Source organism: Spermophilus citellus (genome assembly GCF_964194105.1).
Source record: "Spermophilus citellus genome assembly, chromosome: 6".
In the NCBI taxonomy this organism is placed as follows: Eukaryota; Metazoa; Chordata; class Mammalia; order Rodentia; family Sciuridae; genus Spermophilus; species Spermophilus citellus.
The window spans coordinates 161,068,195-161,081,852 of NC_138187.1; the positions used below are offsets into that span (position 1 = coordinate 161,068,195).

Below are 13,658 nucleotides of genomic sequence, written 5' to 3' on the forward strand. Positions count from 1 at the left end.
CGCGGAACACATCACCTAGCTGAGAAAGAGGACAAATGACAATTTAAAGAGATTTAAATACAGCCCAAAGGCACTTCCTGTGTCTAAAACCCATAATTTCTGAACTCAATAATGCATTGATTTGATGGGCTGGATGGTTACTACTGAGACTTAGGGCAATAGCCCAGCATATCAAGTAAAAATAATATCACAAAGCACAGCATAATATTTCAAAAATGTAGAAATCTATCCCCCCCCACGTCACACACACACACACACACACACCAAAAAAAAAAAAAAAAAAAAAAAACCCTTGAAATATAGAGCAATATTCCCATGTATCAATAATGGAATTTTTTAGAAGAAGAAGAACTACAAAAAATAAAAACAAAATAATAGATTTTACTCAAGTTTAAATAAAGATCTAACCTGCAAATTAAAAGTACTAATGAGAAAAAAACTTAAAAGATTATGTTTTTGAAAAAGAAAAACAAAACAGTATTATTAAATTCTCTCAACAAACAATTCAAAAAGCCAGGTATAAACACAATTCTAGTCCTCAAAGTAGGAAAGAAACAGTAAAAACACTGAAAAAGTAATGCCAAAATAATGGCCAAAACAATTTCAAATGTTTTGAAAAGTATAAACTTACATATCTAAGGAGCTCAAAGAATCCAAAGAAACAAAAAATATGAAAAGAACTACACCAAGAACTATCAAACTTAAATTTATTAAAAATATGAATAAAGAAAAATTTATTTAAAATGGCCAAATAAGCTTGGTCTGATGGTACATGCCTGTAAGTTCAGTGACTCGAGAAGCTATGGCAGCAGGACTGCAAGTTAGAGACTGGCCTGGGCAACCCAGAAAACCCCTCTATCAAAATACAACATAGAGCTTTGTAAAGTTGTGAACAACCAATAAAAAAAAAAAAAAAAAGAAAAAAAAATACAACATAGAAAGGGCTGGAGATGTGGCTCAGTGGTAGAGTGCTAGCCCTAGCAGAGCAGAGGCCTGGACTCAATCCACAGCAACACACACACACACATGCATGCCAAACGAGACTCATTACATACAAAGGAAAAAGAGATGCTTTACTTTTTCTTTTCTTCTTTCTTTCTTTTTAAACTTTGAGACAGGGTCTTGCTAAGTCCCTGGGACTGGCCTCAAGCTTCAGTCTCCTGCCTCGGCCTCCCCAGCACTGGCACTGCAGTGCATCAGAAGTAATAAAAGTGAGAAAACACTAGAGCAAATCTTTGAAGTGTTTTTTAAAAAGGAAAAACAAACTGCCAACCATAGAATCCTTTATTCAGTAAAAATATTTTTCAAAACCAAAAGTTCAATGAAGACATTTTCAGATATAAAAAAAAAAACTAAAAGAATTTGTCACACCAGGCCTGCACTTTAAGGAATTATTCCAGGTGGACATTTGGATTCATATAAAAGAAGAAGAGCACCAGAAATGGCAATTATGTGGGTAAATATAAAGACATTTTGTGTAAAGATAATTAACTTCTAGCTTTGGCCAAGTGTGGGATTTGGCAAATCCGCTCTCAAAAAGCAACCTAAAACTGGGGAAATTAACAGAAATGGTCATTTTTGGCTTCTGGAAACCAACCAAAGGCATGTAGCAATCAGAGAATGATTGTTCTTGAAAAAGCTGAAGTTCAGTTGAGACTTTCAGAAGTTCAGTTGCTTCTGGCCTGGGGCTTGGCCCTTCCTGCCCCCCACGTCTGCCAGCATGAGGCTCTGTGAGAGCTGGCATGCAGTGAGTGGGAAGTAGCACTCTTTCCACCAGTGTGGAGGTGTGAGTGGTGCCCACTGCAGTAATATTGTCATTATCAGTGACTTGTGGGAGGCCAGAGGGCAGAGGAGGGCCAACAGCTTGTCTCTTTTAGCCTGGGGCTCCACTTGTGGTTGGCACAAACTTATTCCTTGCTGAAACTGCACACACTCTAGTCAGACCGAAGAGAGGCCGATGACCCCTGCACACCTGGCCGACTGGGAGGCTGTGCATGTGCTTAAGGAAGCTAGGAAAGGGCTGGTGAGAAGGACAGCCTGAGAAAGACTAGAAGAAGATGAATGTACTCTCTTACCCGCAGATTCACTTATGGAGGTCAGGAGACCATGTCTTGAGATGCTTGGGCATTTCTTCTGGCTAACTGTTGGCTGGGGCTACACAGTGCAGGGGAGGTCACTAGGCATTGTGGTTAGACATGAGGTGTCCCCCAAAAGCTCATGTGTGAGACAATGTGAGAATCTTCAGAGTAAAATGATTAGATTATAAGAGGTATAACCTAATCAGAAGATTAATTCCGCAGATATGGATTAACTGGGCAGTAATTGTGGGCAGGTAGAGTGCGGCTGAAGAAGAGGTAACTGGGGGTGTGCCTTTGGGATTTATATTTGTCCTTAGTACATGGAGCATTCTCTCTGCTCTCCAACTGTCAGGTCCTGAGCTGCCTTTCTTTGCCACACCTTTGACGAGGAGTCCAGCCTCACCTTGGGCCCAGAGCTATGGAGTAGGCCAACCACGGACTGAATCTCTGAAATTCTGAACAAAATAAACTTTTCCTTCTCTATATTGTTCTTGTCAGGTCTTTTGGTCACAGCAATGAAAAGGCTGACTAAAACAAGATGCAAATAGGAACTAAAACCAACAAACAAAAACTGAACTGGCTAGAGACATCTATGACTACATTCCAAAGGGGAGTCAGATTTCACCATGTAGCTCAAGTGATTGACCAAAGAAAGAAAAAAAAAGAGAGGCAACAATTTTTAGGATGGAAAATAACAGAATGCACAGTTGCTTTAATTACAGGATGTGCAAAGAGCTAACAGTGTTTCCTCTAAGGTAGGAACAGGACAGGAAGGATGTCCACTTTCATCACTCTTATTTAATATAGTACTGGAAACCTTAGCAAGAGCAATAAGATAAGAAAAAAAGAAATTGGAAAGAAAATTAAAATTATCCATGTTTGCAGGTGACATGATTTCATCTATAGAAAAACCTAAACACTCCATTGAAAAGCCATTAGAACTGACAAATGAATTCAGTACAGTTTCAGAATACAAAATCAACATATAAAAAGAGTTCACTATATAATATTAATTAACTTGTTAAAAGTAAATTGAGCAAGCAATTCCATTCACAATTGCTAAAAAATAGAATATTTAGAAATAAATTTATCCAAGGAAGTAAAAGAGCTCTACAATGAAAATTATAAATCACTGATTAAAGACATCGTAGAGGACACACACACACACACACACACACACACACACACACACACGAAAGACATATCCCATGTTCACGAATCAGAAGAATCAATATTGTTTAAATGACCATAGTACCCAAATTGATCTACAGATAAAATGTAATTTGTATCAAAATACCAATGATTTTTTCACAGAAATAGAAAAAACAATCCTAAAATTTATATGGAACCATAAAAGACTGAGAATAGCCAGAAAGCCTCAGGAGAGGAAAGCTAGGAAACATTAAAGAAAGAAGAGAGAAATCCTGGAAGACACCCTGTATTCATGAATATGCATAAACATTATTGTGACCTGTAGATTCAATGCCATGCCCCTTAAAATACCAATGACATTCTTCCGAAGTAGGAAAGAATGCAGGTGTGACCACAAATACCCTAAATAGCCAAAGAAATCTTGAGTAAAAAGAACAAAAACAGGAGACGTCTCATTACACTATTTTTGAAGGTGTTAAAAAACAATAGTAATTAAAACAGCATGGTATGGGCATAAACAAGTAGACACAGGACAAAGAGAACAGAATGGAGATTCTAGAAGTAAGCACAAGCCCCTGTAGCCAGCTGATCTCCAACAAGGTTGCCACACACTCATGCTGCAGAAAGGGCAGTCTATTCAGAGAGCAGAGGCGTGAAACTAGATCCATAGCTCTCATTAGTTACAAAATTCAACCCAGCATAAATCCAATATCCAACGAGAGACTTAAAACTGTGAAAGTACTCGAAGAAAACAGGTAGGACACTTTGACACTGAAACAGGCAAGGATATTTTGGACAAGACCCCAAAATGACAGGCAACACAAGTAAAAAGAGAAGAAATGAGATTCCTTCAAACTAAAAAGCTCCTGGACAGTGAAAGAAGCAAATGACAAAGTTAAGAAACAACTTACAGAATGGAAGGAAATTGGCACACCATACCTCTGACAAAGGTTGATATCCAGAATCTATAAGAAATCAAACAGCAAAATAATAGCAATAATACGGTTTTTAAAATTGGTGATACACCTAAAGAGATGTTTCTCTAAAACAAGCTATAAATAGACAACAAGTGTGTGAAAAATCGCTCTACATCACTAATCATCAGGACGATGCAGATCAAAACCAGGCTGAGGTGGACTCCCCTGGGCCAGCATTCACTGTGTCCAGCTCTGGCTCAGGGATCAAAACTGGCCCTGCTGATTTGTTTTCACACTTTGTGAGTGGGAATGGAATTTAAAACACTTCTTACTTTCAAATGTTAAACTGGACTTCACACACACACACACACACACACACACACACACACACACACACAGTCTTACAGTCTTAGTGTGCCAGGGAGCCCAGGGCTTGGTACTCTTGGGTTACGAATAGCACCAAGCTCCTTTTCAAGGCTGACTTCTCTGGCCCTTCCGACAAGCATTACCGCTCCTTCCCTGCCCCTGCAATCTGTCCACGGAGGGTGGTGAATGTTACAGATTTGTCTCCCTTCAGCACCCAGCAGCTCATGAAAACAAACAGCTAAGTTGAAGCTAACTGTAAATTGTTTTCTGAATCATGTAAAAAAAATAATATGTATTTTTATCCAAATGTAGTAAATACAGAAATTTGGTAAGGCTTCCAGCAACCTCTCTGTTTCCAAGATCCAAGTAAATGTCTTCCTGGGGATCATCTTACACTAACCTGAGTTAGTGATGCCCCACCTTCTCCCTGTGTTTTCCATCACTATAACAAAATACCTGAGATGATCAACTTACAAATAGAAAAGTTTTGTTTTGACTTGCAATTTTTGACATTCCAGACCATAGCTGCTTGGGACCTGGTATGAGGCAGGACCTCTTACGACAGGAGCATGAAGCAGAGCAAAGCTGCTCACCTTGCGACCAGGAAGCAAGAGAGGGTGAGGAGGGGGCCCAGGTCCTGTAATCCCCTTCCAAGGGTATGGACCTAAAGACCTGCACTAGGCCCTAATTCCCAATAGTGCCACTCTGGTGACCAAGCCTTTAACACCTTTGGGAGAATCAAGAGTCACACTATAGTATCTTATAGTATCTTGCAACATATGACTTTAGAGTTTTGTTTCTTGTTTTACCTGTGTTTCTACCTCTCGGTGTCCCCCCTACACAGTATTAAATCAGCTTCCTCTGGACACTTGCAGGTGTCTGCTGTCTTTCCAAGCCGTTCTGTCTCACCTGCCGGAGGCTCTCTGGTTCTGGCCAGGACTGCCTTCCAGCCTTCTCTGTCTTTCCCTGGTTTGCTCAGTGTGGCTTCTCTGTCTGAGGGGGACTGACTGTGGGGCTATCCACAGAAGAGTCAGGAGTTTGGATAAGCCAGCCGTTTAAGCAGATTTTATGACCAGCCGTGCAATAAAATGCATTCAGGGGTCACCCGAGAAACTTTAATCAGCACCAGGGGTCACTGGATAGCACTTCTAGACAGGAGAAAAAGAAATGAGGAACAGATTCAAAGGGGAGGAAGAAGAGTTGGGGGAAGGGGAAAGGATCGAAGGTTCTCAAGTTATCAGGAATAACTTTTAAAAAAAATCAATGTGTTTTGCAATCAGAAATGGTAAAAAGAGCCATAATTGCCCAGCGGAAACTAGCGATCTGTGGCAAATTTAGACAAGAATGTTACCCAAAGACTTAATTTTTCCCTCCTTGTGCAGTTTTGCATGCAAGTTTGGCCTGATGACTGGTCTCAGGATGGATATCGGATATCTCACCCTGAAGGGAGAAACATTCGCACTAAATCCTTCTCCCCTGAAAGAAAGACAGAAAAAAATCTGCATCCAAAAATCAGAGCCTGGGCAGACAAATTGGCACCACCATCTTCACTCTCCAGCCTCTCTTTTTATTTTCTGTGAGAAATAAGACTGCAGACTCAGTCACATTTGCAAATACTTGGTAGTATTATATTGCAAGCAACTGGGGGTGGAGGGAACCAGGAGAAGGTAATTCTTAAAAGCTTTCCCTCCACTCATGCAAACAAACTTTATGCTTCTCAATAAATCTCCTGTTTTGTAAGTGGCCATTAAAATAACAGATCATTTGATTAAAATTCTGTTTTCTTTTCACAACAGTCATTTGGAGTTTTGGAGACCTCCAAATGTGGTCTCCGGCCATGATGTCATTAGCATTTTATTAATGCATTCAAAGGTTAAAAGCTCTTACATTTTATAGGGCTTTTAAAAGCAAACATTTGATTGTCTCTTGCATAAACTGAGTCTGAACCCATTAAAATGTGACAACAACTTCAGAACTGACCCTGTTTAAGGGTAAAAAATTGATCAAGGATTTGCCACATTTTTAATTGCTTTTGAAACTGAACTGAGTCCAATATTTGGGAATGGAAAGAATTAAATCCAGTCCAACACCTTTCAATATAATTATGATATTTTTAAAATTAGGTATTTTTTTACCCCTTTTTGCAGTTGAATGATTCTTTATGGCACAAAGAGTTTATAGTTTGGAAGGTTTATTTCTCCCTTTCTGCTCCAGTCACAGTGTAGTCAGTTTGTCATTAAAAATAAAATGGAAAAGAATTCTTAAAAATATGTTTCAGGTGTCCTGCCCTAAAAAATTAAATTAAAATTAAAAAAAACTGCTCAGAGTAGGCAACTGCAACCCTTAGTTTGCCTTTGTTGTTTATTTGGAAGGAGAAGCATCAGGGTCTGTCTGTGCAGCCTTGGGGCGTTGTTTTCAAATTTTTAGAACCAAAAAAGTTTTAACTGAGGCATTTTTGAATTGCATAACAAATCCACATTAAATAACAGACCCCACGCATGGGGTGTACACAGTCGCGTGTTGTTTTGTTCTGTTTGCTTCCCTCACGGTTGAGGTTGGACACACCATTCCACTGAATGATCATTTCACACCCAAGAGAAAAACCCTGCCACCCACCACCCCAAATTGACTCTCAGTGAAGCTGTGATGCTCTACTCTAATTGTTCCTGTTTTTCATCACAGATCAAGAAGGGCTCCTACTCACCTTTACTGTTTGATTCATTCATTTCTCATTCTAATACATTCTGTTTCTTCAGGCTATTTTAGCTCTTTTATTTTTTTTTCCCTCACCAATGAACTACTGAGAAGCCATCTCCCTGAGCCGTTCCTTCTTAATTGCTTCTGTGTTCTGTGGCATTGGGGGAGCAGGGACACAACTAGCAGAAGCCGATCTGCAGATAAGCTTGCATAACACACACTTAATTATACAAACAAGCCTTTCTGGAGAAAGTCTTCTGACAATTACCTCCTGAAATAAATATACCTCAGTGACTGTCAATAGTAATAAAACGCACACAATCATTTCTTAAAGCTTTTATTGTTTGCCTGTAATTAGCATGCTGATGTGATTAAAGCTACATTTGACTTTTGATAAACCCCAGACTCCTATAGATAACATTTCCAGCAGTTCAAAGCTGCTTTCATTAGAAGCGATATTTATCTGATTTGTAACCAATCAATTGGAAATAAAACTTCCCTGTGGCATGCCTTAAAACAGCCAGCAGCAGCCCGGCTTCCTCAGGCCCCTCTTCCAAGCTGCGTCCTTGAATGGGATGGATTCCATATGGGGAGGAGGAGACGCAGGGGCTGGAGAGGTGGAGAGGACAGCTCTGGGAGCCTTTCAGACCTGCGCCTCATTTCTGCTCATTGCTGCTGGGAGGCGCGGAACTGCTGTAACCAATTTTCTTGAAAAATACACTTTCGTGTGGCAGCAGAAAAGCCTGAAAACTGGGGTTTGTTAAGGCCATACTTGGAATGTTCACTCTGCTTCTATATTTTTAAAGTTTATCAGACTCTTTTGATCTGCTTTTAACTTTATCCCCCTCCCTTTTTTTTTGCCCTTCCTCTAAGTCATTTCTCCGTTCTCATGTTCTCATACCATTCCCAGGTTATAGTGTCTTTCTCTTTCTTTCTTCTTTTTTCTGGATATTTTTAAAAGTCTATTTTCTACAATAACATTTTGCTTGCAATCACTTTAATTTGCCTTCTTCAAAATCATGAAACTCTGTTGATATTCTGACAAACAGATCTCCCAAGGTTTATCTGACCCAGCAGATACAGGGTGATGCCGGACGGACGACTGAGTTGCTAACAGTGTCACCATAATATCCCTCCGTCGTCACTGTAGGAACCCTGCATCTCACTTCTCATTTTCTATGTCATTCCACCACTGCACAAATACGTTTATTTCTGTTCCCAGTGGGAAGAAAAAGAAGGGAAGCCGACCCACCATCAGAATCACAGCACTCCTTCCTCCTGCTCGCCCTGCTCTTCAAACATTTCATATTTTCAGAAATGAAATAGAGGAAGGAAAATCTTTTCTACAACAGAACAGTGTTGACATGCCAACCTTAATGGATTTCTATCTATGCCTCATTAAAATCTGTCTTTAAATATGTGGTAAACATGTTCATAAGTGCTCTATATGCCATACTTTCTAAATTGAGTAAAGTGAATAAACATTCACAAAATATTTTATTGCTATTAAAATTAAAACATGAAATCTATGTCTGCGAAGCCATTTACAGTAATCTGCACATGTTCAAAGCTTTCCTCTTTTATTTAATTATATGGTTTCTCAGTGCCCATTCCAACTGTTTTCTCAAGCACTGTAATTTACAATTTTATAGATAACCCCACACAATCCCAACCTTATTTAAAGACACACAATATGTCTTTGCACAGATCATCATGTGCATTGTCTTGAAAATGCTGATTCTTATCTAAAAATGACCTCAATTATTTAATATCTTGAAAATGAATGCCACCTCATGTACATATGACCTTCAGGCAATAGCACTTAAAAATGAGAAAACAGGAGGAGGAATTATTCCTGAAAAATTAATGGCTGAAACACAAGGTTGAGTGTGATGAGGACGTCTCCATAGGCCCAGGCTATGAACAGGATTCAGCAGGAGAACTCCGGGGAATGCCAGGGAAAGGTCTGTAGGTGGAACACCACGTGGCTCTGGAAAGCAACTTTTATCAAACAGTTTAAACATTTTTTTTTCATTTATTTTACAAATCATTAAAACTCCATTTTAAAAAATCAACCATAATGTGTTTCTTCACTTTAAATGTAGCACATCATTTACACATTTTCTAATTAGTATAAGTTAAGGGAACTCCTTTAACAAATACATTATGCCACAAAAACACAAAATATTTATTCTCATCATCTTGATTTCAAATGCATTATTTAAGATTATTAATCACATACTCTTTGGATAAAAATTTCTGCTAAAAACATTAAGCATGGGCTGGGGTTGTGGCTCAGTGGTAGAGCGCTTGCCTAGCACATGCAAGGCCCTAGGTTCCATCCTCAGCACCTCATAAAAATAAAATAAAGATATTGTGTCCATCTACACTTAAAAATAAAATATTTTTAAAAATTAAGCATATTTTTAGGAATTAAAGCTAATTTTTTTTCTGTATATCAACTTTTGCATTTCAGTATCTATATGATCACTAAAATAGCATAGCAATTCAGAGCATTCTGGTTTGAACCATGCCTTTAAACTTTACTCCACACATAACCAAAACCACAGCAACAGTATTTCAAGTAGTAGAAGGAAAAATGGTTCACAGATTTACAAAGAGAAATCATGTACTTTCCCAGGATTCTGCTTAAAGGCTTTATCTGGCTTATGGATGAGCATGGCTAAAATAACATATCAAATAGGTAGAGGGGGAATTCTGGCCTGCTGCTTGGGTATGTTTATTGATCTTCAGTGTGTGTTTCTGCATATAAAGAAGACACAGAAGTGACTACGGCACCATAGGTGAGCTGCTTATTTTGTCTTTTCTGTCATTTACTTCTCTTGGACCAGCTATTGCATATAGAACTTTTTTCTTTTTTGGTTGGGGAGAACATACACTTACCAAGCCACTGCATATAGCCACACAACAACAAATATCAGAATGAAAACTGAGAAGTGTGGCCAGCTATCTGGATTGTTTCCCTTTACAGAGCCAAAGCCCTGCGAGTCTGAAGCCAAAGTATTGGCCTAGTGTTTTCAGTTTTTATCCAGGTGTTAGGCATCCTGCAGACACAGCCACAGGCTCTGCTCCCTCTCTGCTGAGGGGGCCTGGCATCCATAGAGGCAGGGCATTTCAAAAGTCCTTGGTGGAGCAGTTGCAAAGTGATTGAAGTGACATTCTCCAGGCTGCAGGAATAAAAGGGGGAGGTTTGGACAATGTTTCTTGCAGGTAGCCAAGCCTCATCATCCCAGTTTACATTTCTCTCTTCTAACCCTGACAAGACTTTCTCCTCCATCCATCTTTGCATTTGTGTGTATCAATTCCTTTATTTTGGGTTCCTGAAAAAACATAAATCTATATACAATGGGGGTGGTGGTGGTTCGATCTTGCTTATAAGTCCTATGCACATAAGCTAAAAATTCCTCCATCTCTTAAAAAAATCTGTCAGTTGAGCTAGAGGGTAAGACTCCTCACTTCAAGGGTTACCGGAACACAGCAGGGATCCCTACTTTACTATCATTCTTCCCCACAAGCAGAATGTCCATGAACTTGGGGCCATGTAGCCAGACACAGTCTGGTTTCTACTGCACCCTATGACTACAGATCAAATTCAAGTTTAAGTAACTCTCGATTTGTTGGAGGAATTAACTTTGCTTTTTTCCCCTCACTTGCTATCCTGAAGCATACATGAGTGTACTCTGAAATTAAGTGCACTTTCTGAAGTCTGACCACCAGCTAAAATCTACACTAGCTCCCCAAACCTCAAAGGTATGTCCTGGCAGCGTGTTTCACTCCACATTACAGAATAGTATTCAAGATGCTCTTTAAAACTTACTCCATATATGTTCAAAACTTGTTTGCTTAAATTAAAAAAATATATATATCTTCTTTGCAGGTATATATGTGGTTATATGACTAGTAGGATGGTATTTTCCACTCTTCTACAACTTGAAACATTGTGACATACCCAGTTTAAAAAAAAAGGCATTTCAATAAAAGATAAAGGAATCTTATAAATAAGGATCATAGTAACCTCTGCTCTCTGGGTTTCCCCCCCAAAAAATTCTTCCGAGAGTCAAAGGCTCCTCTGAAGGCAATCCTCCACACAAAATGGCAGCAGGCCTGCTCAAGGCTGTGGGAGCACAGACTTGCAGAGCAGTGGGTCCAGGCAGCTGGCATTTGCATTCTCCGACACGTCTGGGAGCTGCTCCTTGGGTTCCGGGAGAAGGCCTGATGCAGGTGGACAGTGTCTACTCTGGTCTTGGCAACTTTTGCAAAGCCACTGTGGAGCTCTTAAGAAAAAACACCAAAAGAGATGTTTGAAAATGAAAGAGAGAAAAAGGAGGAGGAGAAAAAAAAAGAAAGAACAGGCACGTGCAGCTCCAACGGAAGCCATGCCAAGAAGCGACTAACTCAAAACAGACTGAACAGAGACAGAAATGAGGAGAGAATACAATGGTTTGGAGTCAGTCTGACAAAAGCACGAGAGAGTCACATGGCTTCAGAGTGGGACATGGCCTCTATCTCAGAGGTATTTTATTTTTAAAAATAAAAATTTTTATTTCTGGAAGAATATTTAGCAATTTCTTAATAAAAAAGATGGCTTGTTTTTCTTCTTTAAAATAGTGGATAGACCACCCCCATCTTCTCCACATTCCCCCAATTCTACCTCCTCTAATTTACTACACTTTTAAAGTGTGTGTGTGTGTGTGTGTGTGTGTGTGTGTGTGTTTCATTTCCTGGGGTGTCCAACCAAATAAAGTACTAGAACCCAATGTCTGGGCTTACTGTCTTCCAACTAGTCTCCTAACAAATCCTTTTGAGGAGGTTGGGACCACTGGATTTTTCTTTTTTTCCAGGCCATTGTAACAAAGGAAGAATAGCTGTTTCAAAACAAGGCGGATGCAAGAGGGCCAGTTTTGATTCTGCATTGCTTTGAGTAGGCTGGGCAGCCTTGGGCTGAGGGTTGAAAGTATTTGGCTTATTAGATCTAATCCACTGAAGGTTTGTGTGGTAATGAATGTCTGAAATGCTTATCTGTGATTAGGAATCTCTAACGCTGTCCTCATGGGTTCTGCTGGACTTTCCTGTTTGTCAAGGGAGGCTTAGCACTCTCAAGTCACCCTGAACTGTGCAAGCTGGGACACCCAGAGAGAAAGCTCTCCATTGTGATGCTAATTCCACTCTCACCTTTGACCAGGATCAGTGATTATGTATAATTTGTGCAAAAAGTTCTTCTGAAATGAGAAAACATAAAGGAAACACATTTCCCCCCTGAGTGCTGGGGGTTGAACCCAGGGCTTCATGCATGCTAGGCAAGTGTTCTGCCACTGAGCAGCCCCCAGCTCCAGGAATTTGTTTAAACTAAATTGAAAACTTTCCAGATAAGAAATACAAATGCAGTTTGAACTGGATCATTCCCCTCTTCCTTGTTATCAAAGCACTGGGAAGTTCGGCTTCTCTGAAAGCTAGGGCAACACTGAGGCCTTTCTTGTTGGCCCTTTCTCTGCAGGCCACGGAGACCAGACCTGATGAAGCGCAGATCCTCAGCTGCCAGAGACTTCTGTTTTCTTCTGAGACAGACATGTTCCAAAGGCACCAGCGGTGACTACTCATAGGCCGACAGTGACGACTGTCCGGGGTGGCATTCAAGCATCTATTTCATATGGGTCTCCCTTGACACTCCACTCCCCTGCCAGCCCCATCACCAGCCTTACTCAGGTTGTGCTGGGACAGACACAAGAGGAAGGTTGCCTCTAAGGCAGCCACCCTGCCCAAGAGTTCCCTGTGCCTCTGAGAGAAGTCTTATGAAATACCTGTTCTGCTTAATGTGTCCGCATTTCCAGGATGCTTCACATCAGCCCCTCCGTAGGCTGAAACTTTCAGTGGTACTGTACCAAGTCCAAGAGACCAAGTCCCAGCGGATCATGATGTGGACAGCAGTGGTGATCTATAGGTGCAGCACAAATCCCTTTTAGGGGTAGAAAGTGGTGACTAGGAGACAAGGATTTTCACCACAGTCAAAAAATCAACCATTATGTTTGCTTTTCAGTGTTGATTGAAATACTCTATCAGTTTCTGCTACTGACTGGAGGCTCCAGATCAGTGAGGCCAAAGCCTGCCACTCCCACAGCTTTGCATCCACACACTAACCATGACATGCACTGAACGTGTGAGCCTTGGCTCCTTGAACCTCATTTCTTTACACCTCAAATGAACATCATATCCAGAGATTCTTAAGATAAAATCCAGAAAGTGCTTGGTCCATGGAAATAAAACATAACACTCAATGAAAGTTAGTTCTTTCCTCCACCCTATGAAGAAAATAAGACTAATTATTTTGCAGTGAAGCATTTTGGTTCAAATTGTCCTGAAGTCTAGTTACCAACTCTCCTTCACAAAGGACGAACATGCTCTACCATTAACGAGGTCTATAGGATCATGA

At 40.2% G+C, this 13,658-nt stretch overlaps 1 protein-coding gene across 2 annotated transcripts in view; it reads right to left on the reverse strand.

The window, feature by feature from the left end:
- The window catches only part of GORAB (golgin, RAB6 interacting), a 50,275-nt gene continuing 36,617 nt past the window's right edge, over positions 1 to 13,658 (reverse strand). Inside the window, exon 5 of one of the 2 annotated variants that reach the window (XM_081298670.1) lies at positions 1 to 19. In XM_081298670.1, coding sequence (XP_081154796.1) covers positions 16 to 19 — 4 coding nt within the window. In that variant the 3' untranslated portion in view covers positions 1 to 15. Of the gene's footprint in view, positions 20 to 9,317; positions 10,399 to 13,658 lie in introns of those variants that run through there. The other variant, XM_081298668.1, reaches the window with a different exon arrangement.